The following is a 27,388-nucleotide window of genomic DNA, read 5'->3' as shown; positions in this document are numbered from 1 at the left end:
ACCTGCACTGGTTGCTTCATTTCAATTTTCAACCGGTTCACTTTATAAAATTGGTAACAGTATAGAGCATCTGCATTGGTTGCTTCATTGCTTATCTACAAACACTGTGAAATAACCAAAGATTTGCTCAACTTTCAAGTTAAAAAATGCAGAAAGAGTAATTGTACACTGATAAAAAAAATCGTTAACATACATCCAGTATGTATGAAATGGCTGGCAGACAGCTTCATTTCTTCCCTACTTCGAATATGTATATTCTAACGTCTGACATGTATATTCCAACGTCTGACATGTATATCGTACATGTTCGACGACGTATATACGAATAGTCACGAGCAGTATGTATGATTATACATGGGACATGTACGACATACATGTCAGACGTTGGAATATACATATCCGAAGCCATTTCATACATACTGGACGTATGTTGACGAAACTTTTTTTTTAACAGTGTATGCGTGCATTGCCTTGAAGATACGTCAATGTAACAACCAATGGAGATTCTCTAATGTGACAAATTTTAAAAAGTGCTCCGGTTTTTGAATATTTTTTTTAAAATTCTTTTTAGAAGTATACCCAAATGACCATTTCTCGGATTATCGAAAATGAAAGGGTACCATTTAAACTACAAATAAAAAATGGGCATCGAATGGCCATCCAGGCTTCGAATGTTCTTTATCATCGCTATGAAATTTAAACAAAAAAATTGTTAAATTCGCGCTTTCTAAATCGGAAATGGAGTAGATATTTTACAGAAATGAAATATGTGTAGTAACATCTCGTACATACAATTCATACATATTTTATAAGCACTAACCATATGAAAACATTGTTTGCAATTTTATTACCGAAAACCGAATCGAAACCTGTTCCACAATGGTAGAATTTTTATCGATTCCAATATTCCAATTTTCTTTTACAATATTTCAACAAGCAACGAAATATAAAAATTGAATATACATTGTTATAGTTAATAAGCTTACATTGTTGATGTAACAAATATCTGGCTGAGTAAACATTCGAAGATGTTTGTTTATACCGCAAGGAAAATGATGAAAAACACAGTGTATCGATTTGTTTGCGAGAATGTTTTGACTATTTTGACTATTTTTGGCGAACAATATAGCGATAAGTATCAGACATAATACAAAAGCACACGAGTGAATATTGATTTTGATTGTTTTTCTGTTGTTGGTGCAATAACAAGCACAAGAAACTCATTTAGTTTATTTTGGGGAAGTAGATAACGTCGAAACAGTTGAAGTATTTATAGAGATGAGAGCATGTTTGTATATACATTCTTTATGAACATCACAAAGTCAACAACAACGACGAACGACATACAAACGCTTTTCTCGCTTCGATATGTCGTGGGTTCAAATACCAAATATAATACCAAATCTATACACAAACGTCTCGAAAGGGACGGAAATATTTCATTCATAAAAAAAACTACATCAAGAAAATTGATTTCATCCCATTCCATTTCACTCGATTTAAGTTTATTGAAAAGCTCAGTCATTTACTTATGACTTACTTATCCATAAGAAGTGGAAGCCAGGCTGGTGTGACGATTCAACACACTCAATAGCATTTGATGGTAAATTATGTTTTATTACTCTTTTTTAAATGCAATAAAACCGATGTGTTTCCACAAACTCTTACCCATAAAACCAACTAATCACGTTTGAGAAAACGGGACCCATTTGAAGTAAATACAGAAAGATGATTCTGAAGATAATTTTTTTTCTCGTGTTCAATGACATTAGTCATTAGGTTCAAGAGGAAAACGTTGGGAAATGCTATTATAAGAATTATCAGGGTCTCAAGTTCTAACATCAATTTCAAACTTTAGGCAGAAACTTGTATCAATTATCCAAGACCGCTTGGAAGACTGCAACAGTTACATTTGATAGTAGCAATAAAATGAAATGTTCAAAGGCAGTTGCTATCCATTACGGACGTGCTAAAGTCGGTGTATATGGATTGTGGTACAAAAAAAAATGTTGAGATCATGTAGACGTCATTTATGGATGGTTTACTTTGTACCGCTTCGAAGATGAAGTACCAATTCAAAATCTTTTCACAATCGTACGAGTAATTTTTAGAATGATTGTTCCCCCCTAGCTCTTTTCGTTGTTGCTCAGAAATCTTGGTTTTATATGTCACATATACTTCGGACGAAAGCTAATAAAATATTTATAAAAAAAACTTTAATAAAAGGAATTGTGGCTGTTTACTCAAGAAACGTTAAAATGAAATTGAAAAAAAAAAGAATGAAAAATGTTTCACACAAAGCACACACAGCTTTCGGCTTTAATTGAATAAACTTTTTGTTTTTTTTTCTTCTGCCTTCCTACTTCTTTTTCCGTTTAGCAATCGAATGGAAATGTATTCCGTATGAGTTTTTCAAAAATAAAGGATTTTTCAGATGTGAAATTGATAGTCGATTTAAATTCAGAAGAAGACTTCGTTTATATGAGGTATGCATGCACAAAGAATTTATAGATAAGTACACAAGACATATCAAAAGAAATGTATAAAAGTGAAGATAACGCCTTCGTGTCGTATATATATCTTATATACCATAAGATTCAATATTTAAAGGTTCAGACCTATTTCTTTTATGTGTTTACAGTCTTATGAACTCCTACGTAGAAAAGCTGTGCGTATGCTTTGAATGTGATTACCACTTTGGGCAGGGAAAATGTCCCTGATAATATTATAAAATGGGACGAAACGCATTACCAAATTTAACGAAAAAAAAAACTTTCTCCCCCATGCAAATATTGATCTTTTTCCTTGTGTTGTTTCATTTCAGGTCGATTAGTTTTGTACGTTTTTCACCCGAATAATGCCTCTGAATGTTTCAATGCGTTTCACACTGTAAAAACCTTCATCTAAAAAATCTATCACTCATGACCGATTCCACAGACCATAAGACGTGCACATAAAAGTGTCAATAGTCAATAGATGAATACGATTTTCTAAAAATATGCGCAAAATGTGACTGGACGAGTTGAAGCGTACAACATCATTTTATCGACAAAACAGAATCGATATAAACGAAAATAGAATGGAAAAACTTGCAGAATAATTTAACAATCGATCGAGTGTTGCTGTACAAATTAGATTTTTTTTTTTTCGTTAAATAAATTCAACCCGAATTTCTCTCATGCCACGTAGCTTAATTTTCATCTACATCGAAACGCACTTAAGCACCATATCCTTTTGAACAATGCAGCTTTTCTCGGATTGCCGTCAACTTCTTCAAGTATAATAAGAGCTTTCAAGCAAAACAATGTTATGCAAATCAGAACAGTAATTAATTACAACGAGAAAATGTATAAGACCAAAAAGTGTATTTCAATTTTTAACCCCACCTCCATCTCCCATCTGCCTCCCCAGATAAAAGGGAAGGAAAAATAATGTCATTGATATATACATTCTGACTCCGGCAAGAATGATATTGAATTTGTATAATAATAGCGACTTCTGTGTGTGGGATATGTGTACGATGGATGCTTACGTACTTGTCGTAGAAAATCGTAAAATATATCAAAACCAATTCTAAGATAACCATATAATAGGAGAGAATATTAATTCAGAATAATTGAGCGGAAATGAAGACAATCAATTTAATGTCCGTAGTTTTTGGTTTTCTCCCAATAACAATAGCAAATCAGATTGTATATGTGTGTCAGTTTGCATTGTGAAGTGTCTATAGAAAATGGGTGAAAGGATTTCGCTTTGCAAATGCTTTGGGTAATCGATCCGATGGTGATATGTAACGAACCAGCAACCGCATGTTGGGGAAAATGTGTATATTATTTCGGTAAAATCACACACAATGGCTTTTCGGTTGCCACGAGACGTTGTCTTCTAATTTATAAATGGATGACTGGTAGTTATCTAATTAAAGATTTTCACTATGGATACGAATGGAAGCCATTTACTTAAGTTATCTCTGTCGGAGTGTTATGCTGAAATTGTGTTGCCTTGTTTAATGCCGCTCCCATCGCATATGAAACACTTAAGCTCATTGATATTTCACTAACGGATTTCCATAATAATATGGGAATCCTTGAAAGTATTAAAATGCTAATAACGGTACTCAGATTTCATTAAGCTCAGCTACAAACGTTGTATGGTATGAGAAAAATAAACTAATCCTCAATCAGGGTAGTGAGCCGGCCGAAAAATGACGGCGGCTAGCTGAAAATATGTGGCGGAAAGATGGTCTAAATAGCGGCCGACAGAAAATCTAAATTTAAGTTAGAGTTTTTTACATTTTCAATAGTATTTTCTCGGTTTTCTACAGTGGCCTATCTGAACAAAAAATCAATCGACCTTAGCTACAATGAATGTACATACCAGCTATGGCCGATTCTTTAAAATCGGTCGATGTATCTTAAACCCATTCATTATTCATGTCAAAATAATATAAAAATGAGTGCATTTGAATCCGTTTTTAATATTTTTATGTCCTTCGCGGTGACATTAGACCATACCTGGTAGTTAATAATCAAAATGAAAATGTAAAACAGGTATGGTCTATTGTCCGCCCGGAGGACATAAAAATTTGATTTTCGTGCTTCTACAATGAAAGTCTAGAACAGGTATGGTCGATCGGCGAATTCGTCTTAAACGCACTCACATTTTTTTCAATTCAATTCAATTCAATTCAACTTTATTCAACAGGACAAAAAGGAAAAACCTTGTACAAATATCCTTTCGATTTAACAAACACTATTCAACTCTCTCTATCGATAATTAAACATAACAAAGATAAAAAAATATATAAAAAAAAAATAGCAAGTGACGGCATTAAATGGGAAAATAAGATTTTTAGTTCAGAGTATAAATGAACAAAAAAAAACTCACCTACGGTGCTACCAGACACCACGCCCGCAAGCAACGCAGAAACATTCATTATATAAAGAAAAGAAATAATAATCTTAAAACGAAGGACTCCAAAATGTCAAAATAATATGAAAATGAGTGCGTTTAAGTACGAATCAAATTAAATCAAATTTTTATGTCCTCCGGGCGGACAATAGACCATACCTGTTTTACACTTTCATTGCTGTTCTAGACTTTCATTGCTTAGCTTCCCCACCGGCTGTATTAAGGCGACTCACAGATCTGCTCCCATTCTCAGATTACAATTGTTAATAAACTGTATGATGTACTTGATGTACAATCTACGTCATTATAACAATATTTTCCTTGTGGTTGCCATTATGTAAACGGATAATCATATCACCATTTATTATGCTCCAAACATTCCACAAAATTTATATGAAAAATTCCAATCTTTACATTTTTCCATATAAAACACAATTTGCAAGAGAAAAACATGGATGCTGTCGATGGAAACATTGAAAACAATACGATTTTACGATTCTTTGGAAACACAAAGAATGGAAAGTATATAAACCATATCATCATCATCATCCATGGTCGGTCGATCTCTAAACAAATTGATACAGCGTTTATCTTCAATATGATAAAAATGCAAATGAAACGAAGCTAGGATAAATCAATATTTAGGGCTTATTGTTTCAGAGCTGAATTCATTCGTTTGAACTGTACCGGTATGCCTTATACATTTTTTGTTGAATCTTGTCTGTTGTAAAATCTTTTACTTCTTAAGTTTTAACATACATTCCGCTATGCGTATAATGGAGCCCTATCCACCGCTCCACGCTTACTTTAATCATCGTTGTCTCTAACAGATGACTAGGAGATTCATTGGGCTGTATTACGTATGTTTTGAATAAAAGATTAAAATGCAAAATATCGGGAACAGTAAAAAACCCTCATCTCTAATGCCTAGATAGGCATTACTGTTCAGTTTCATTCTTCGCTTTTTACGGTGTTATTTAAATATCGCTAAATGCGATAAGCCAGCGATGTCGCATTGACGATTATGGAGAAATTGTCAAATTTCATTGTAGTCATTTATCATAATTTATTACAAATAACTAGAAGAGGAAGCTTTCAAAATAATAAGATTTTGTCCCCGTTTTTTTTTTGCCTTTTTCCTTCTTCATAGACAAACAAAATCGGATTGTTGGTTTTTATCTCCCATTCATATTTCGAAAAATGGAACGAACAATGACAAACTGTTGTGAAACTATAGGAAGAAAAATACATTTCAAAATTGGATTTAAATAATTGAAAATGTAAACTGTATTTTTAGAGTACAACAACAGAACTGTCCGACAAAACTCGAGAAAAAAGTTTGTGATTTTAGAGCTATGTCTGTAGTCAAATAATTTAAAATAAACTTTGCAACACAAATTTTTTTTATCCACAAACGAAAATTCTAAATATTTTTAAAGTAGAAAACTTTGGGTCACCGCGAAACTACGATTGCACATCAGACAGGATAAACAGATTACCGAACGTAGTTGAACGCAATAATGACGAGCTTAAAAAGTTCCATTATTTCCTTACTTTTATCTCCAACTTCAACGTCGCATAATTACTATACCACAGTCGTAACATACATTCATCCCAAAGTAATCCGATGACTCTATTCTTGATTATCAACAAAGAACAGACACCTCTTACACTTTTTTAATCCAATTTCAAATCTCTAGGTTTATTCGCACAATATACAGTCACGCCCAACAATTTAATTTGATTTTGTACGGCAGTTTAGTCTTTTTCAAATAGACGTCAGCAACATCAGCAGTAGGTGTATATATGGGGTTTTTGATTATACAAAATTATGAAATGTACGCATTACCGGCATATAAAGGGTATAATGTTGATGGTTAAAACAGGTAAAAATAATAGAGCTTTTCATACTTGGAGCAGTAATTTATGAATTGAATATAACACAGAACATGTGTTTGATTAGCACTGTCAGCGGAAAGTATTTTTTAAAGGGTTTTTTGAATGAAGTTTTGTTGACTGATGAAAGTTCGGGGGAGAAAATTTCTATGCTTTCTCCTTGTATTGACCAAGAGCTATTTTTGGAAAATTGAGCAAACTTTGGAAAATGTTAGAAAATTTTGGAACATTTAAAAAAATCTATTTTCTAAAAATTAGCACTGGTTTTGACAGGGCAGAAAATATCAATTTTCTCCTTCCAACTGTCACCTTTGGATTTGTTATGAAAAATTATGTAAAAAATTGATAAATTTGCTTCGTGCGTTCAACTCTATAAATTTCAACAAAATGCGAAGTTTTGTGGCCAGAGCGGAGCGAGGGACGAGAATCGTATAGTAAACGAAAAACTATTGTTTTGTAATCTACACAGCAAAGAATTCTTAGTAGTAATGTCAGTGTCATTACTTCAGCTGGTAATATTACTCAGTGCTAATACTCTAAACGGGTTCACTTCAGATTAACCTCTCAGGTTGCGTAAATTGCATTCGAAATGTTCCGACTCTTCTTTGATGTTGATAAGGTTTATCTATCTACATTTAGATCAATGGTCTGAAAGCTGTGTGCTGGAGACTGAAAACGCTTTAAATAAGCCATCTCCAAAAGCTGATGATATTAAAAGTTTGACGCAATAATTTCGTAATAACTTCAATACTTGAACATCGAATAGTTTGTATACGCACATTTCGTGCCACTTTCCCAAACACCAAAAAAATGGACAAAATTCTACTATAATTCGTAGCAGCACATATATAGAGATGTACAGTACAGACAGCTTAATTGAATAAATTTTCCCGTTAGCAAATAATATATTCTCTTTGTGGATACGAGAAAAATCTTTCCAAATGGGAAATTGATAGTAAATTTTCGTATAAATACATACCACTTTGAAGATTCAACCGAAATATAAATATATCAAACATCTTATATCTACGGATAGGATTAATGGTTCAGTGTAGACGCTGTGTGTACGGAATATATATTTACGTTTTGGTTAGAGATTTTCTTAAAAGCTAAATAAATTAAGCATAAAGGGGATACACATTATACATATACACACACATAAAACACTCATCGTCCCTATGTTGATGAAAATATTGAGTTCATTTTTGGGACACGTAAAATAATTTTAAATGAAATTGTGTCTGTACGTTAGGGTGTGTCGATTTAAATGTTTTTATTAAATGATTCCGGTTTCCGACCTGTCGCGATTCACCGTCACAAGAAAATTATTTATCAGCAAAGATGTCTTTTTTCACATTAACTTAACGCTAAATTTCTAAAAAAAAAAAAAATTAGCTTTTTGAAGTATATCTGTATTACTTGAAAAATTCCCAATTTTTGAACCGTCCGAGAACGAATACACAAAATATTGAAGTTTACTTCTCGAAACTATTCTTTCATTGGATCCGCTAAAAATGAAAATGAGCCTTCGCAGGAAAGGTTTCAAAAAGATTTACCACGAAGAGAAGAGTTGTCTTTCTCAGTTGTGCATTTTTTGAAAATTGTTATTCGGCGAAACTTGGTGCCACCACCACCAAAGCAGCTTTACAACATTTTTTACATTTTTTTAATTTTTTAGAGATGTTATAGATGTTCGGTGCAGACAGACAACTTTGCAACATCTGTACATTTTCTTTGATTGGACCCGTAATACAGTTAGAGGCAATAAAATTCCAGCATGAATTTGCTTCAGCTGTTTTTCAGCTGATCCACACATACAATCAAAACTGTTTATGCTTGTTTATACGATTTAAGATGCTACTGCACATTACAACCACGGAAAACTCAAAATTTATAACTTTCGAAATTTTTTGCTGATTATTAATTCTCATGCGATGATGAGTCGCGGTAGGTCGGAATCCGGAATCACTTAATAAAAACCAAATTGAAATCGACACACCCTACTGTACATATGTACTTTATATGTACAAGGTACATAAAAGCATTTGATGTTCATACATTGATTATAAAACCCTTTTTCGACGCACAAATTAGCGTTTTTCAGTATGTGAGTGAGTGCATATAAAATGAAAAAGCATAATTCAATATTTAATATGGGCAAATGTTGATGAGGCCTAAAGTGATTAATTTCATTGCATAGGTGGGTTTTAGTCATACAATCCATATATTTATACATACATCAACAGCATACACATAAATCGGGCAAAATAGATACATGAAACAGCCGGAGATGAGGACATGTGTTTCGTGATGATAATAAAGTCAGAATACCAGATATCGTAATAAATTGCAAGTTTAATGCCGACCATATGCTTTCGCAGACATATTCTGTGAACGTACCACGAAAGATATATGGACCGAAGACGATGAAGGCGAGCCAGGAAGAAAGATTTACGGGCGATATGAGTTATGATAAGATTGAATAGTACGACGTGGTTGTTACGACTAAATAAAACTATGTGATGGTGAGATATGTGACTCAATTGTTAAAAAAAAAGTTCTCCGGCAGTAATGGAACCCAACATTGGCTCCTTGATGCAACTAAGATTAGGGATACGGAAAAGGTTGACACAACGAACATAAATTTTCACTTTAACCAACACAACAATTTAACAAAACGAAAACAAGAAACCAAAATTTAACAAACCGTATGGACATAAGCACTGGTACGAATTGCCTTCATGTCCTTGCGATAAATCAACACAAATGCCATTATTTGTACATGGACTCGGTGAACAAGCATCAATTTCTTCGCAGTGAGAACCAGCAAATCCAGTGCAGCATTGACATTCGTATCCTTCCTGTAACAAAATAATTTATTGCATGGATTAGTTCTAATGTCCAACGATTTATACAAATATTTTGATGGAAAATTTAATTTCATTTGCTTGTTAATCAAAGAAAGTCGTATTTGCTCATTCGTTAACGGTTAACGTTGTTAAACAGTTCAAGACGTAAGCTTGCATGTGTCCGAGCGACAAAGTGAAATTTAAATTGAAAAAATTACCGAATCGCCATGTTTAGTCAACCCCATACCGATAACGGGGTATCCTTACAAGATTCACTTTAAAATTATACCATTGTACGCACCCATTCCCGCTTTTACACTTCACATTAAACCATCCAACCGTAACTCTATAATATTGTGTAGCTAAACGAAAATGGACTTATCTCTATAAACTCCTCATTTCAAATCTGTCGGACACGAACAATGCTAAACAGATTCATTTTACAGGCCGCTTCCACCATCGTACACTATTTAAATGTTCTTCCATTCTATGCTGTACGGTTATTCTTTCGTTGCACATACAGACGATATATTTATCGCCTCTGGACTAGGGTCGAGCAAACAGAGTATATCTTTCCGGTTCCACAAACAACCGTATAGCTGACCGTTTAATTTTAGGATGAACAATTTTCAAACAGAGGGGTGCTATATTTCTAAAGGTATTACTTTTCCTTATTTTCGATTTTTTTTTATCAAAAGGAAAGTTTCCGAGCACGGATTCAATATTAAGGTACATTGAATATTATCAGTTCTACGCTATGGGTGTAAGAGCGTTTGTATTTTCGATTCGACTGTGTCTATACATCGGTGTTTTGGTTTTGTTTCGCCTTTTTTTATGAACGAAAAATTCCAAACAAAATACGGACTGGATAGAGTCTACAAAACAAGGAACGTGGAAAACATGTACGGAAAATTTCATAAAAAAACGGACGACGATGAAACGATGCGAAAGTCAATGTTTTTTCAGGTGACCGAATCTTGAAAGTTAAGATAATATTGATTTAAACATCGGATATTGAAGGTTTTGATTCAATTTATTGATAACGTTTCATGTACTTTCGACTGTAAGCAAAAATATTGAATCGCAATTCGTAATATTTGTATTCGGAATACGAAATGTATATTCATTCCGAGGAAAATTCAATAAATATTTTGTTATTGCCTCTGAATGTATCGCAAAAACGAGAAGATATTGAATAATAATAATAATAAAAAAAAACCATTTCCGATTTCATGAAATATTTGTTATGCAAATTTTTCATTTAATTACTTTAAGTTATCTCCTGGTGAGCCCTGCCAGTTTATTTGTTTATTTGATTCGATATTATTTACGCATTCAGTCCTGATTTATTCATAAAAATAAATTAAATTTTATTGTTTGATTGATATATCCATTCGATATTCATTAATTGGCTCGTTAATTCATACTAAATAAAAATCACTACGTCAAAATTTGATTCAGCTGGGAGATTAATATCAACGGCAGCACTTCAATTGTTAATGTTTACATTCAATTTATTGATAAAATATTCACATGCCACGGATATCTTTGATACAGTATGGAAGTGTTTTACTCTTGGATTTACTACAATGTTACAAAGACAAAATGAGAGTTTGGAACAAATCTTCGGATCTTTACTCGACCTAAATTTAAGATTTTATAACCTGAATTTCAAGTTCAGGTTCATTAGGTTTGAACCTGGACCAGACTTGTTCCGCACAATATTCGTGAGTACGATTTCAAAATCTAAATAAGCCACCGCTTAAGAATTAATTAATCTTCTTAAACCTCCTAAAGCTCCTAAAATTACTTCGACCACCTACCTCGATTTTAATTCTGTTACCTATTTTCACATAAACAACTTCTCATTACCTGAACCGATTATTCTAAAAAAATCGCTCGCTACGCTCAAGTACTGTTTCAACTGGTACGACCGCACTCTGAAACACTTAATATTTTGATCGAGGGACCGATAAAAACAGTCCTCTAAGGATTTTCCTATCGTTTTCCAAGGATTTTCGGAGGATTTTTTACTGATTCTGGATGAATTTTGAAGGGTTTTATTTTCAATTTTAAAGAATTTTCTTTTTTATCGGATGTTCTATAATTTTTCTGATTTTGTTGATGTTTTTATATGGATTTTCTATGAATTTCAAATGACAAATGATTTTCTATGAAAATTTGCCCCTCGATTCTGACGAAGTATAGAAAAATCAAATGTCCGGTGGAAACTTGTTGAATAAGTCCAAATCCGTAACTCTTGAGCAATCGTAATTGTCAAGAAGTATCCCTCTCAAAAATTAGTAAGGAATGAATAACTCTCGACTGGTAATTATAACTGTAACTATGAGGAACTGACGACAATTGTCGAGAAGTATCTCCTTTCTAGGAAATAGTTATAATAGAATGTGGAAATGCTTTGTATTGAATAGGATGCTATGGTAATATTGTTCAGACAAGCACCACACAAAGTAAATATCGCCACTTAATAAAAATATACATAACGCACTCCAATCAATAACCTAGGCTTGACAGGTGATAAACTTAAGGACCAAAGAAGTGTATCATTTAGAAACAATGATTAATTAAGCATAAGCTCTCCAGAGCTTGATGCATATAGTCCCTTCTTATGACTCCTTTTTTGGTGATTAATATGATTGTGATGATTTCTTCCGAACGTTCCCAATGGTTACTTTCTACAGCTTATAGAAATGGCACTATAAACACAATCCTATTTTCAAAGAACATATTGCAAAATATCCGCTTCTTTCCGCCTCGCTTCAAAAGTACAGACCGCACAACTATAAGACTTCTTTCGTTCGTATTCATCAAATACTTGGGAAAAGTAACCAGCAAAGGTCTCGTACGTGTTCGTGAAAATATTTACGTTACATTAAATTTTGTGAGGAGCTATTGCACTAAATGGGACTTTTCAAAGGTGAATCTTCAACGCATAAAACGCAAAAGTAGAATGAATTCGGGAAAATAATTTTTCATCAATCACACTTGAAAGAAAAGTTCCATGAAAAGTCTAATTAACTTTACAAATATTCTAAACTTCTCAAACATTCAAAATACACAGAGTTCCGTGAAACTTTTATTACCAACTGCAAAAGCTTTAAAATTCTTGTAGTTCACAACATGTTTTTGCGGAAAATCACAAGATGACTTTCGACTGCCATTCCATGTTATGTTCTTGTGCTGTACACGGAAAAGGAAGACGGAAGTTGCGAATAATTAATTTTTTCTCTTTCTTAAAGGGGATGAGTTCCTGAGTACACTTTTGCCAATTAAGTTTTATAATATTAAAACAAGGTAAGATGAAATCTTACATTTTTGTTGACGTTGTACAGCGTCAAAGTTGATTATACATTTCGTTTTGAATTATACTTAACCTGACTTGTTTAATCCACGGTGTGTATAGAACGGCATTAAGTTTACTTAACAAATCGTTTTTAATGAAAAATACGACTCGCGTAATTAAAATTTACACACTCCCCAAATGAATATTAATAAAGTTATGCGGGGTTGAGAGTATTAGAACCACCATTAAAGCTTACGAGTTACGCGCCGTGTTTGTGGGTACATAGCAGACAGTACCACAGTAACCTTGTCTGGTTGCCTTATTATGATAGGAGTATTGTCACGATCTATTTAAGTTTTAATCTATTGAATCTTAAGAGATAAAGTTTACGCCGCATTCATTAATTACGGCCGAAAACACACGAGCAATTCTGCGCACGGTGCAGTTGAATGAATTTTCAATGAGCATTTGGATGCACTTTTGAGACTTTTGAATATTATTAGTCACCTCGGAGCCCTGAACAAGGTTCCACAAATATTTTTGATTTTCATCCGTACCATCGGTGGCAATGGGCCACAAGGTTGCAAACTGGTTGAGGTTGCAAACGGTAGTTGTTGGAATTCTAATAGCGATAGTACCAAAATTCGGTTCCACGAGTACAAGAGAAGCCGGTAGAGACACGGTAAAGTTTAAAAAACATGATTTTCGAAAGGTCATAGAGGCGTGAATACTTGAGGGATGAAGCTAATAAATAGTTGCAGCAGGATATTCTTAAGTGTCTCTTACACTGATGGGACCAAATTTTTGTACCATTACTATTAAAATTGCAACCACTAGTAGTGGTTCACTTGTAAACTGGATGGCCTATTAAACTGCCACTGATGAAAATCAAAGAATTTTAAACGTACAAGAATTCCCCCTTTGTCTTATCCACCAGGCACGTGCTTATTTTGTGAACGGTCTCTTAATTAAAATAATAAGACCAGGGCCTCGTAAATTAAATTTGAGTAAAACAATACTGGGAGCGTAATATTAGACGTCCTGCCAAACATTTTAGCTTTGGTTTATGAAAGCAATGTACTCACCATTGACGTGTTCGAATAGCATATTCCTTTGCCCGAACAATCAGCATTTTCACCGCAATTATCCGATTTAACGGTCACCTTTAATCGAACGCACTGCGAACCCCAAATCTCGGATACAACTGTAATATTGAAATAACAAAATCTCATTAATCCAATTACATGACAAAGAAAAAGCCCAATCACCTATCAGCAAATTAACACCTTCCGTTAGGTCTTTGTCGTAAAGCGTAACCAGTTTTTTGCCATCAACCACAAGTGGTGTTATATCTAGTAGGATGCCTTCTGTGACATCGCAATGTTCGTGGCCCGGTCGTGTCACTTGATACACAGCGGTGGTTGTTTTGTGTAAGCTGCGTGAAGCATACGAAGAAGAAGGAAGGGAAGAGAGAAAAAAACGGGAAAATTTGAGTTAATATAATAATGGTTAAGTCAACTCCTTATACATAGATATGTGTGGTTTATTGTACATATTTTATATTTTATTATTATCTTGTAGCTGACTGGTATCACATATCCACCACCAAAAATATGTGGGCACAATTTCGTTTTTTTTTTGGTGTGTGGTTATGTCGAGCTACTCATTTCACATATAAAATATAAAAATTTCAGACATATAACGTTGTGAATTATGACTAAATTTTCAGCATAAAATTGCGAAAACATGAGCTTTTTGGTGGGAAAATAATGCGAGTGTGAACACCGGGATGAAAAGCATAGACACCGAAAAAAAATCAATCAACATTATGGTGACACGTTTCGTTGAACAAAGTCAAATGGTTCGAGAATTTTTCTTCTCCCTCCGAAGGGGAGGGTGTGGGATGGATGTTATGTTTTTTTTGTTTTGTTTACTTGCACATATTATTTTACGCGCGTTGGTTGTTTCTCATTTTTTTTTTTTCGGTTGACATTATTAAATGTGATAAATTATGGTTGTTTTTGGCAATTTCATATGTGTATGTTTGTATATTGTATACACACACCGTGGCAACAACAGTACATGTTCCTTTCAGCATTACAATTCATTTATAAAAAAAGCTCGGCATAACGATATATCTATGCGAAGAAAGATGATATTCTCGATGTGATAAGAAAACAAGGTAAAACAGCGAAAATATTAATTTGAAAAGTTTTTCTTCGATATTATTCATTCGTATACGGCTCGTGGAAATAAATGACTAAACATTAATGTATGCCATGTATATAATAATATTCAGTGTGACTCAATATACATTATTTATATTTCGCTATTAGTGAGAACATCAAATATTCCCATTCGTACGTTCTTATCCGAAAATTCAGACTAATGTATAATACACCATTCACCTTGTGATATAATCACGTGTCACATAAATCATTAATAACGAAGTATTCTACGAGAACGTAATATCGTTTTGCCAAGTTTTAGACTCTGTCCAACACTCTTTTTTCTTTTGGTCGGACGTGTTTATTTACCATATGAAGAGACTTGTTGGCTTTTTGGGATTTTGATAGGTACGTGCGGTGTTAGCGAAGATTATTTTATGGAGTTAGCTTTTAGGGTTTATTAATTTTATTTAGTGTTCTTTAATACGTTCCCCAGGTGTACATGTGTGACGTCCGATAGTAGTATTATGGGAAAACATAAATTTCTTTCGTATTTCCGCAGCTACATTTCCGTTGGGTACCGTAGTTCTATGTGGTGGATCCCACAATGTGGAAAACTGTGACATAGCTTGACATATCACATTCGGGTAAATCTGACATTATGTAATGAAACTTTCAATGACAACCAAAATGGTAAATAGAAAGTACAATTTCTCCCGCAAAATGTTACTCGTTTGCTTTTAACCTTTAACCTTTTATCAACGGCAAGAGAATCGTCATTATAATCATTAAATCTACTACTTCAACAGTTTTGAATATCAATGTGTAAAAGAACATCAGTCAGAATTCATCGCTTGTCGCCTTGGTGTCAATGTCGATAACAGATGATTATTTTTCGGATTGAGAGTCTCAATTTGAGATCCATTCAGAATTCATACAAAATTTATTTACGCTACATAATCCTTCGATGCATACCATACAAGCGAACAGATTTTATTGTGTTCACTCATGCTTCGTTCTTTATTGGCACTCTACCAGAAGCATTCTAACATTCATGCTACTGCGATGACGATTATTATTTTCCATTTGAGAGCACCATCTAGAAAATTACATTTTTTTTCTATAATGCAGTGCAAAATACAGTGTGCTTTCCTCAATTACAATGCAGATGTGTAGTACACATTGTGTACCTTCAACGTTTTTCACGCGATTCTGTTCGACAGAGCAGAAATTTGGACAATGAGGATTTGGGAATTTTTCCCACTAAATTTCAGATTCGGACACATTTTATACAAATAGGACTTTTCCACACGTTTCAACCCAATGGTAATTTGTCCTCATTTCGTTGAGGTAAATTTCGTATAGCGTCAAATTTTACAAGTTTCGCTTTAATTTTGCTACTGTTGAATGTGTCCCACATGGGTGACAAATGTAATACGAAATGTCGCCCTTCCACATTTATGTTAAATTCTCGGTATATAAGTCGTTTATATGGCAAAGTATAAGTAATTCGTCGTACAAGTCAAACAATAACAACATTTCCCGATAGATATACGAAATTCGCATTAAAACATGAACAATGTTCAATGTTTTAAGGGTATGGCACTCCACATAATATATTTCCCCTTTTCTACGTTTCGCTGCTGTTTCTTTTTTGTTTGTTTTTGTACGTAAATAATACGAATAAGGTACAAGATGGAAATTTTCTTACATTTTTTTTTAGATTTATATTTATATTGGCATAGGATCTACCCTCAAGGGCAATTATGGCTAACGATTGTTTTTCCAAGTCACACATACAACAGGAAGTATAAAAAACATGACATGCAAAAGGGGTTTTTCGTTGAAAGACGTACGGGAAAGAAATGAAAAAAATAAAAGAAGCAGCAATGGCTTTAGTTAAACAACAATGTCGACGATGTGATGATAAGTCGAATTTAAGAAGAAGAAAAAAAAGTTTCTTTTGGGAGTTTTTTTTGTGATTTCTTATTTGAAACGAGTTTGTGTATAATAAACTCATAATACTGCCGTTAGTATGGATGTAAGGGGGCACAGAGTGCGGGAGGAAATATGGAAATTGTTTTTCTAAATGAATTCTGTGTTTCTGAATACATTGAAAAACTTTTCGTTTTTAATAAAACAAAATAACGGCAGTATTAAATTTGGATATTCTCTAAATGGGTTGTTGAGAGATTTCATTCCTCAAATATATATATAGAAGAAAAAAAAACAATTCTGCAGTGCCTTGCAAATGTTGTACCATCATAAATTTTAAATCTTAAATTAAATTGTACTTCTTTTATCCTACGCAAGCTAAGCACTACAACCGGACGAAAATGGCAAAATCAAATCCATTCATGCTTTCAAAAAGTGCAATTTTAGCTTTTGTGACTTTCCGACGACGTACACAGTTTGTTTTATTTCTTCGTTTTTGTAAAGAGAAACCAAAACTTTTATATTTTTGTAATTTACGAGTCTGTTTGTCTCCGAAAAGTTTACTTTATGCCGCATATAAAACTACATCTTCACCTAAACTTTAACTTAATTCACTTCATTATTAACGTTCTACATTTTTAACATTACGGACCATATTTGTTCACTGCATTTGTACAAAGAAAGAATAAAATGAAAACATTTCGCTTGGGATGGGATTTTAATGGGAAAATCACAACAAGCATTGTACCTCAAAAATTTAACAATGTTGAATTGTTCTTGAAACGAGGAAACTAAAAAGACTTTCTGCAACTGCGCTGCGAAAACTGAACTTTTTCATGCTTGATTTGGTTGGCGATCGAAGGGTCTTTTTTTCTCTGGTTTTCTATGTTTTACTTTTCACCACTAGTTGTGAAATGTATTTTCATATATGCTTTTCGTCACTAGTGGTGAAATGAATTTACTGGAACAAGTTGCGAAAGTGGTAGTTTTTGTCACACGATGTAGTTATCAAACGAGCGAAGCGCCATCACATCTAGTGACAAAAACTACCACTTTCGCAACTAGTTGCATAAATAACTATTTCACCACTGGTTCGGTTCGAAGAGATGATTAATAATAAGCTATGCATTTTCCAATTCACTTCAAGAACTCCACATCAAGTCATTTCGACAGCGGGAAGAAGCTGGCCTCTAGGAGGGTAGTCATATTGTTTGCACATATTTAGAGAATCGTAAACGAAATGTAAATAATCTTTCGCTTTTCGTTTCGTAACCAAACATTTATCTGAAAACGGGGACGTGACTAAGCATACATTCTTTTGGAAAGTCTTATACATTTTGCATGACAGGAAAAGGTTCGTCCCAAAAAGGATATTTTTTCGTTATGTAATTTATAAACGGTCCCTAATTAGAAATAACTAAAATAAGTGCAACCAACATAAAATTGTGGACTCAGAGAAATGATAACTTATCATTTCTCTGTGTGGACTCTATGACTGTTTCAAAACTCAATTTCTTATCGCCATTGCTATGACCTAAAGCTGATCAGGTAAAAATTGCATGGGTACCCAGACATATTTAAAAGTGACCATGTCATCTCTCGAGTGTAACTCTATGATCATTTAGGTTTGGCCTGTAGAGGCGCCACATTTTTTTTGTAGTACATCATTCTGTGAAGCGTATTTTGATATGGAGCAACTTGACTTTTGTCATAACAGAGTAAACGTTATAATAGGGAAGTTTGCCTGACTTAATTCGACTTTGTTCACAGTGAATTGGGTGTGGAAAAAGGGTGCGGTATTTGTTTTTATCATCGTTTTTCTTCTTATAAAATCTTTTCCATTTTCAAATGTAAATGTTCGATATACGAGCTCTTATTGCTTGCATTTCTACTGAATATGCCATAAACCAAAAATATAAATTGATTCGGGTCTTCCTTATTGCTTTTATTATGAGCGAAATTAACGAAATCAATTGTGACCTCCAACATAGCAGAGATTTTCCATAAACACTTTCTGGAAATTTACCACTGTCACGAAACTGTGAAAACGAACAATTTATTAAAATACATTATAAAGAACAGATTTGCGTCATTAAAATAAACGGAATGCGACTAGGAAGATTCAACAGCCATGAACCTCAAATCCTTGTCGTAAAATATTTCGTTTTCATGGAAGTGTTGAGGAATTGGGGTTCTAGGAATTCAACATAAAAGCTATTTTCCCAAATCTCTTTTTGTATTTAGTACGTTCGACGTTAAATAATTTTCCATGTTGTTCATAGTTTATAACTTCATGTTTACCAAAATACCAATCTATAAAATATCGGAAAATTCGAAATTGCTGAGCTTAATTCAAGTTTATCAATTTTTGTTTATGTAGGGTTAGTTTTGCAGCAATCGAAACTGTATAAGTGAAGTAAATTGTAGTAACATTGCATCGATTGCAACAACCGTATTTAACACTCGAAAGAATACTTTGAATGAGTAAGCTTTTCGATTGCACGTTTTCAATGAGATTCCGTTGTTTACATGCATTTCGATTGAATTCAACTTTGATCTGTGAACTGCCAATAATTACGCCGTCAAACTGCTTTTTGAAAATGTTTAATGAACGTTAGCATAATGCCATCCCGCTCAATGCACAAGACATTTCAAATTACGAAGGTGAAACTATGATTTCAAGTGTTGGAATTAATCTTTTGTTTGTCAAAATTTCTAAAGGAGATTAAGCACATTTGTATGCTCATCAACTCCTACAAGACCTACTTTCGAATATTCGACAAGCATATTCCATGCCAAGTATAACTGCACCATCTCTTCATATTACCCCAATGTCCTTCTGCTAAACATCGTCTGAATTGGCCCGTAAAGTTTACTGAGCTAAACTCTCCAAAACACTAAAACCTCATTAATAACCTATTATCCTCACAATCTTTAATCTATTTAATTGTCCAGCTACATGTGTCTGGTATAACGTTGAATAAATTGTTTGCGAATGGGAAAGTCTTCCCAATAAATCGTCCAATATAGTGTAATACATTCAAGATATTTATGTATTGGCATTGCAAGCGAACCGGCGGCATCCCCTTTAATATTATTTTACACATGTCAGATTAATTACGTAGATCTAGTTTAGTTTATTGCCTTGATGGCATAACCGAGAATATTACGTCATAAGAATGGCTATTTGCAGAGAACAACTAGCATTTTCGTGCAACAGACGTAAGAGAGAAAATGTGGCGTTCGTAATCGAAACGGGACTCGAAAAATTTTCTTTTTATATTAGACACTATATTTCAGTTGCGGACATATATTTCCGAAAGCTGTAAGAGTTCTACAAATATATAGATCGAGTGGTACATATAGGATTTTCGGTCCTTCTGATACAACAACGTCTGGAAAGAAATGGGCACACTGAATACCGAAATTCCCCCATATATTTCTTTGTCAACAGCCAGAGCTCATAGGAAATTTATGACACAGAATTTATTAGTTTTAATATATGTTATAACCACTTTACCACTACACTTATCCCAACAAAACATGAAACTTCATCACCGACGGAAAAAGCTGTGGAAAATTTTCATAAATAAATATTTATTTTACTATTGTCAAAGGACCCCCGGACCAAAGAGTTAGTGTGCGTTTGGATGGAAATATTATGGTGGACAAAAGAGATTCCTATCTTTTAAGCTCCCATAACAAGCGGGTACGACTCGGTGATGTTTTTCGGTTTTATACCCAGGGTTTTCGGGATAGTATTACTACACTGCGTTGTGGGTACATATGAAGTGTTAAATATAATACCGAGGGTGGTGTCAGCTTGAATAGACTTTACGTGCATGTATGTACGGTTGGGGCTAAGTGGCAAAATGAATGTTATATTTCTTGTGTTATTAAATGCTGGATATAATAATATTTTTGTGTAATGAAAGAAGGTTTCATTTTTTTTTGTTTAGTGTATGTGTGTGTGTGTTTGATACTTTACTTTATGCTGAAACTTGTTATTCGAGTTTGTTCGGTAGCACTGATGGTAACATACCGAAAAGCATATATCCATATTTCACAATCATGTGGGTGGATGGGTGGAAAGATAATAGCAATAAAAATTTGCTGAACATCTAATTTGAGGTTCATCCCTTGCCATTTTGTAATAAAAATTTTATATTGAAATTGTACAACTAAATATTCATTCAGTTACGTTATTCTCGGCAGAAATAACACTGGTAACAACATAAACAACACTCAGCTGATTAAACAGTTAACTTTTTTTTTGATAGATTCAACGTTGAAGTGCATGGAGTGGTATGTACTCCGAATGAGTACTGAAACAGGACAGTGTACCAAACAAATTTTTGCACTGTAAAAATATCTGGAAAAGCACTCGACTTTTGCTTGAAGTGCGTGGATAGATTACATTTTTACTTCTGTTTGAGGGTTTTCTTTTAATCCAATCGCGAAAATTTTAAGTAATTTTATGAAGTTTTAAAGATTTTCCTTACGATCGGTGAAAGGTTATAGCTTCAACGGTTAATCTCTTTTAAAATCCATAAATGCGAGGGCAACGGAATAGATTTTTCGCAAAAGAATTACAATTAACTTCTAATATAAAAATTGCTAAAAGAGATGTTAGTACTAGACCTAGACACATTGTGTTCGAGGTGCAGGAAACCCGTCCGACGAAATCGATACAAAAAGGTCGCGACTTTTTTGTGCAACGATTGCCCGGATTATGTTCACGACTGTATGCTTTATTACAACAATATCATCCGTTGTCGAACAACAACGAGAAAAATAAATAGGCCCTGGCTAACGTCGCCTTAGTTATATTAAAATTCTTGTTAAAATAAATGAAGTAAAAGATTTTATTTCGAGTAATAGATTCGATAGTTATTTTCAGAGGCATCGATGCTTTGCTGAAAAGCATACATTAGGGCGTTTTTTAAATACTGGATTTTAGTTTACTTTTGATGATATCTTTCCACCAGAGTACTTTTTCAAAAATATAAGACCACAATAACGACCACGAATGTGTTAGCGTTCAACAGAAAATAGATTTGGTTGTAGCAGTTTGACCAGCTCAACTAAAAAAAATATTTTTTTAAAAGCTAACTCGTTCGTGGTCGTTATTGCTGTCGAACAATAACAAAGGATTCTGATGAAAACATGGACTATATTGACGAAATTCCCTCGGTCGGCGTTAGGTAATTTATGATTATAAATGATCTATTCTACCACACTTCAATATGCTAAAAAAATTTACTTCTTCAAATAAATGTTTGCGGTAAATGTGACCCAAGATTTTTCTCTATGTGGTTGCTAGCTATATCGCAACGAGACTCATATCACACTAGATACTATTATATTTCGCGTATAACATAACTTTCAGTCGCCAAATGACTGTGCTGTGCGATATGGTAAATATGGAATAATTTTACGACTATGAAAAATGCCTAGCATATCAACGTTGTTATTTTCATAAAAAAATACAATTTCCATTCCAACGATATTACGAACATATTACTGCGGTTAACAAGAATAAATTTTTATCATTTCCCGCATAAAATCTGGTTCAAAAACGTATTTGCCGCCAGTTTTCCGCTGCAATTTTTCCAGATTTAGATTATATGTTTTTTTCTTAAATAGTTCGCTTGATTGGTGCACCTATATAACCCACCTTTTCCTATCTTGCTACCGAGTCGAGTCTGCTACATGAAAAATAAACTGAATTTATGAGTGTAATTTTCCTTTGAGTACATGTATTTTTTTACCCACACGAAGAAGTAAACGTTGAATCAAGATATACGTAATGGTACCGACGAAAAACCTTCTATCGTATGCATAAAATTACTCTTCTTTGTGCAAAACCCATCAAACCATCAAAGAAGCTATAAAAACTTAAAAAAAAGTTTTTATGCTCTGCTCTGCTCGCTGTGTGTGTATACCTTCAACTTTTTTTATGTTTTTTTTTTCTTTAATATGATTATGTTACGTGGAAATAAAGGAAATCAATTTAATCTATATAACTGTTACTGTTTATTTATTGGGGGTATATTGGAACGGCATAAAGTGTTTCGATCAACATCATTCCTGGATATTAGGCACAGTAGAAAAGATGAAATAAAAACACTTTGGACCAGAACATTAATCACACATATAATCGTAATATAATGGGGGGTAAAAGAGAACGAATAGGAAAACCCGAGTTTTGTTTTTATTTTAACGATGAGAAAGTATGGAACGGTATATGGAAAGTACAGTAACCATTCCGGTAGCTATAAATTTAATTGTCCTTTATGAATCGTGTATGCGTCCGCGTCAGTCGTATATAACAAAAATGAGAAGGCAAATGGATCATCTAAAATAAAAAAAGAAATTGAATTTTTATGAGGTAGGTTTCGACGGCTCTTGCAAAGTAAACCGATAACTCATGTCCATCCGCATATTTAAATAAAAATAAAACATGTCTGAACCATTAAAGATATGAATGTTCTCGAAGGGTGGATAGGCGAAGAAAAATTTTGAGTCCAACAAAAAAATCTAAAAATGTCAAGAAAACCTCCAAAATTTAAGAAAAACTTTGAAACTGCACAAAGTCGATTCCTTCTTCGAATAAACAAGACTGGATGGACTAATCTTTTTTTATCTCGTGTTGGAGCAAATTATGTTCGAATAATGCAATGTCCTGTCAACTGACATTTCAATCATACGATGTCCGTTGTCGCCAATATCATAAATGTGTAAATCATGCAAATCATGTGTAAAAACTATGCAAATTTTTTTGACAAAGAATTTTCAAAAAGACAATCATCCGAGGATTTTCGGGAATTTTTAAGTGTTTTCCTGTCGTTTTGCATATATTTCTTACCGATTCTTGATGGATTTTCAAAGGACTGTTTTCACTTTTCAATGATTCTCTTCTCTTGATTTGATTTTCTTGAGCTTTTTAAAGGAATTAGCGGACTTTTTTTATGAATTTGAGGATTTTCTTTCGCAAAATTTTGTGGAATCTTCTGACTGACAAATATTTTCTATGAATATCTGCCCTCGTAAAAAAGCCTCAAAAATGTAAAATTTTCATACAAAAGTAAAAAAAGTCCTTCCGGAATCAGCCAAATTCACAGTATTTTTGTAAGAAAATTTTACATTTTTGAGGCTTTTTTACGAGGGTAAATATTTAAAGAAAATCCTTCAAAATCTTACAGAAAAACCTGGCAAAAATAGTACATTCTGTAACGACTGACCATCTGTTATCGATAATAATGACAAAAATAATCGATTAACTCTAGTTAGTGTAACCTTTTATAAGAAAATATAGATTTAAACTAATGAAGTAATAGAGCATGCCTCAAATCGGGTAACAAAAAAAGTAACAGATTTAATCATTCTACTGTGATATATTTGCCGATTTAAGGTTGAATACAGTCCGAGTGTACATACATAGTCTGCCTCTGTGAGCACTTTAAATCAATAACTAAATAAAATCACGAAAATCATAATCATACTGAAAACGGAATCGAACTTTTTAAAATCAGTTCGATTGGTGCACATAAATTGCATGAAGGTTTACCCACCATAAAATTCGCTAAATTGAAAATTAATCTAGTAAATTGGTATTGCATGGCAATAAGTATGGCAATTCCGTAATGCAATCTACTTCAGTCAATATAAAAAAATCTGCAAAAGTAACAGAGTTCCTGTAACAAAACAGTAGCGTCATAATAATAGAATAGAATTTTATTTTCATCAAGTCATAAAAGTAATCACATCTATCTTGATCCTAAAAGAAAATATTTGCTTCGTAACTACATTCTCTCGCTTGCGTACATACAATACACTGTGATATAATGCGATGGTCTTGAAATTCCTTCACATGGAAAGTATTATAAAAATAATCATCTTTCCCTTGTAAATGAATATAATAAATAAAAATGAAATTGAGGAATGATGATGGTTCATATGGCTAAGTATATACGGCAAAATGAACGAAAAGAAGAAAAAAGAAACGGGGTAATGTTGCTGCTGTATAACAACACATACGAATATATATTTCACTCACTTTGGATCATTTGATGCATTATACTCGGTGGGTATCAGTAGATTGTCATCAATTTCAACAATAAGCACATCTCCTGATTGGATTTCGGCTGTTCCTTCCCATGAGATAATCATTGGCATACAATCGGCTCCAGATGTACAATTTTCGGGTATCTGGAAAGCATTAAATAAAAAAAAGGTTATACTTGGTCGGGATGTTGGTTGTTGTTTTTACATTTATTTATTATAACTTTATTGCGATCCGGCAGTATCGAACATATTGAGGGAAAGTATGCTTTAGTGAAATATTTTTATGTTGATGTCGGAGGCACAAAAATACGTCGGCCAATGTTGTTATAAATCACTCGATTGAATTATGATATTTTTTGTGAGTACAGCAGATAACCTTTGAGGCTCACAAAAAGGAACTGGTTCACCAAATCTCAAGTGGATTCTGCCAATTTTTTTAATACTTCGTTCATATGAAAAAGTTTTATTGATTTCTAGCGTAAACCTAAAATCGAAGCTGAAACAAACAGCGAAATTATAAGAGTTAGTAGTTAATCTCTGGACAAAGAGGTGCGAATCGTAAGTGTTATGGGATGTCTTTATTCTTTATATCCTAAATCGTGCGATTTTGCGAATTTCCAATGTCCAGTCTAAGCTATATAGAGGCAATTCAATATGAACCATGACCCGATGAATTTAATAGTATATTCACGGTGTGGTTGAATGGAATGTCCCAAATTTTATATTTTTGCATATTCTTAGTCTGCTCGTGACCCTGAACAACGTTCTTAATTTAAAAATTTTACAATGAAATTGCTCTAAATCATGAATCAAATAGAAAGGCACATCAGAAAAACAGAATTAAATTTCAGTTTTTGATGCTCTAATTAAACGATGAGAACAAGAATACAAAGAAAATTGTATTTATGGTGTGGAAATGACAGAAACATTTCGAGGGATTCTTTTAAATTCTAAGCTTTACAGCGATACGCATATTTAGTAGTTTGGCGGAGTGAAACACACAGTTTTCATCTGTTACGTAGTCACGTGCCAAACTACTAAATATGGGTATCGGTGTAACGCCGAAGTCCTCCACATAATAAGTAATTTAATCAAATAATTGCATTAGTGAGGTCACAGCACTCATCAAAGTTCACCGAGGTTACATCGATTCTGAGAAATTTTCCGGAGGTTATATTATCGGCCGTTTATCATCAAATTTTTTAAAGTTAATATTTGCCCCGGGAGTACTTGACCTCAGCTTTCCAACGAATCTATACACGCCTGTGTCCCCGCCACCTTACGGAAATGAAATCCGGACTACGAAACCCCATTTTTCGACTTTTGGTCACTTACAACCAGCCAGGTATAGAAGATCAAAAATATCTTAGACTGGTTTTGGGGCCTAGGCACCAAGGCCTAACTAGGCATATATAAAAACGTACCGAAAAAATAGTGCTGATTTCGGTCAGTCGAAATTCAAAAGAATCCCTCTTCACAGACGTCCCACATATCAACATATTGTACAATCGCATCTATTACTTCATTTGCTCTTAATATTTGTTTAAAACCTGCTTTTTGCTATAAAATGACCTATTAGTCAGAGCTTGTCGACTCTGAAGAAATGACAACTCATCTGTTGTTGGCAACTATGACCAAGACAAACGATCAGTTCTGATCAGTCTTCCTACATACAGTAAAACTAAGAAGAAACATATTTGACATGAAACACCAAACGATGCTTGAAACGAAAGAAGTAACCGATTTAATCGTTTAATAGTTCTAAAATTTCAAATCCAAGCGATTCATCTATGTGGAGCTTTGATTCAAAGAAATGAAACGAAATTTATTTCGTTCATATCAACACGAAGATCTATCGTTTCGTTTATACGTTTATGGGACAACATTGTATGTACATGGAACCCTACATGGATGGCACAGCATTCACCGTAGAGAGAACAACCGAAAAATAAAGAATTATGTATTTTCGGCTAAAAATATAAAATGTGAATATCATTGGGATATAAAAATGTCGTTCATTTGTAAGACTCTGCTTTTCACAAAAGATTTTACATTTTGTGTCTAACATTTTTATCTAGCGGATTTTCCGAGCATTTATAGCATTTTTGCCTTTCAAAATATCACATAGAATGAAATTAATTATGCCAAAAAAGACATCGAGTCAAAATTGTGCAAGAATAGCCATAGCTTTTGAATGAGAGCTTAGCGTGGTAATATTATATCCCTTTACCCAACCATATCAGATACTGTACAATTTA

The 27,388-nt window shown here is 33.6% G+C and overlaps 1 protein-coding gene across 1 annotated transcript in view; it reads right to left on the bottom strand.

Annotated features, from left to right (window-relative positions):
* Positions 1-27,388, bottom strand: part of LOC119066739 — a 115,041-nt gene that overhangs the window by 43,600 nt on the left and 44,053 nt on the right. The window contains exons 4-7 of the mRNA XM_037169361.1: positions 25,123-25,274; positions 14,229-14,395; positions 14,046-14,164; positions 9,515-9,668 (exon numbers count right to left, since the gene is read on the bottom strand). Of these exons, the coding sequence (XP_037025256.1) occupies positions 9,515-9,668; positions 14,046-14,164; positions 14,229-14,395; positions 25,123-25,274 (592 nt within the window). The remainder of the gene's footprint in view (positions 1-9,514; positions 9,669-14,045; positions 14,165-14,228; positions 14,396-25,122; positions 25,275-27,388) is intronic.

The sequence above is a fragment of the Bradysia coprophila genome, chromosome IV (genome assembly GCF_014529535.1).
Source record: "Bradysia coprophila strain Holo2 chromosome IV, BU_Bcop_v1, whole genome shotgun sequence".
NCBI lineage: Eukaryota > Metazoa > Arthropoda > Insecta > Diptera > Sciaridae > Bradysia > Bradysia coprophila.
Note: the sequence above shows the minus strand (reverse complement) of the source record. Positions and strands in the feature narration are given on the sequence as shown.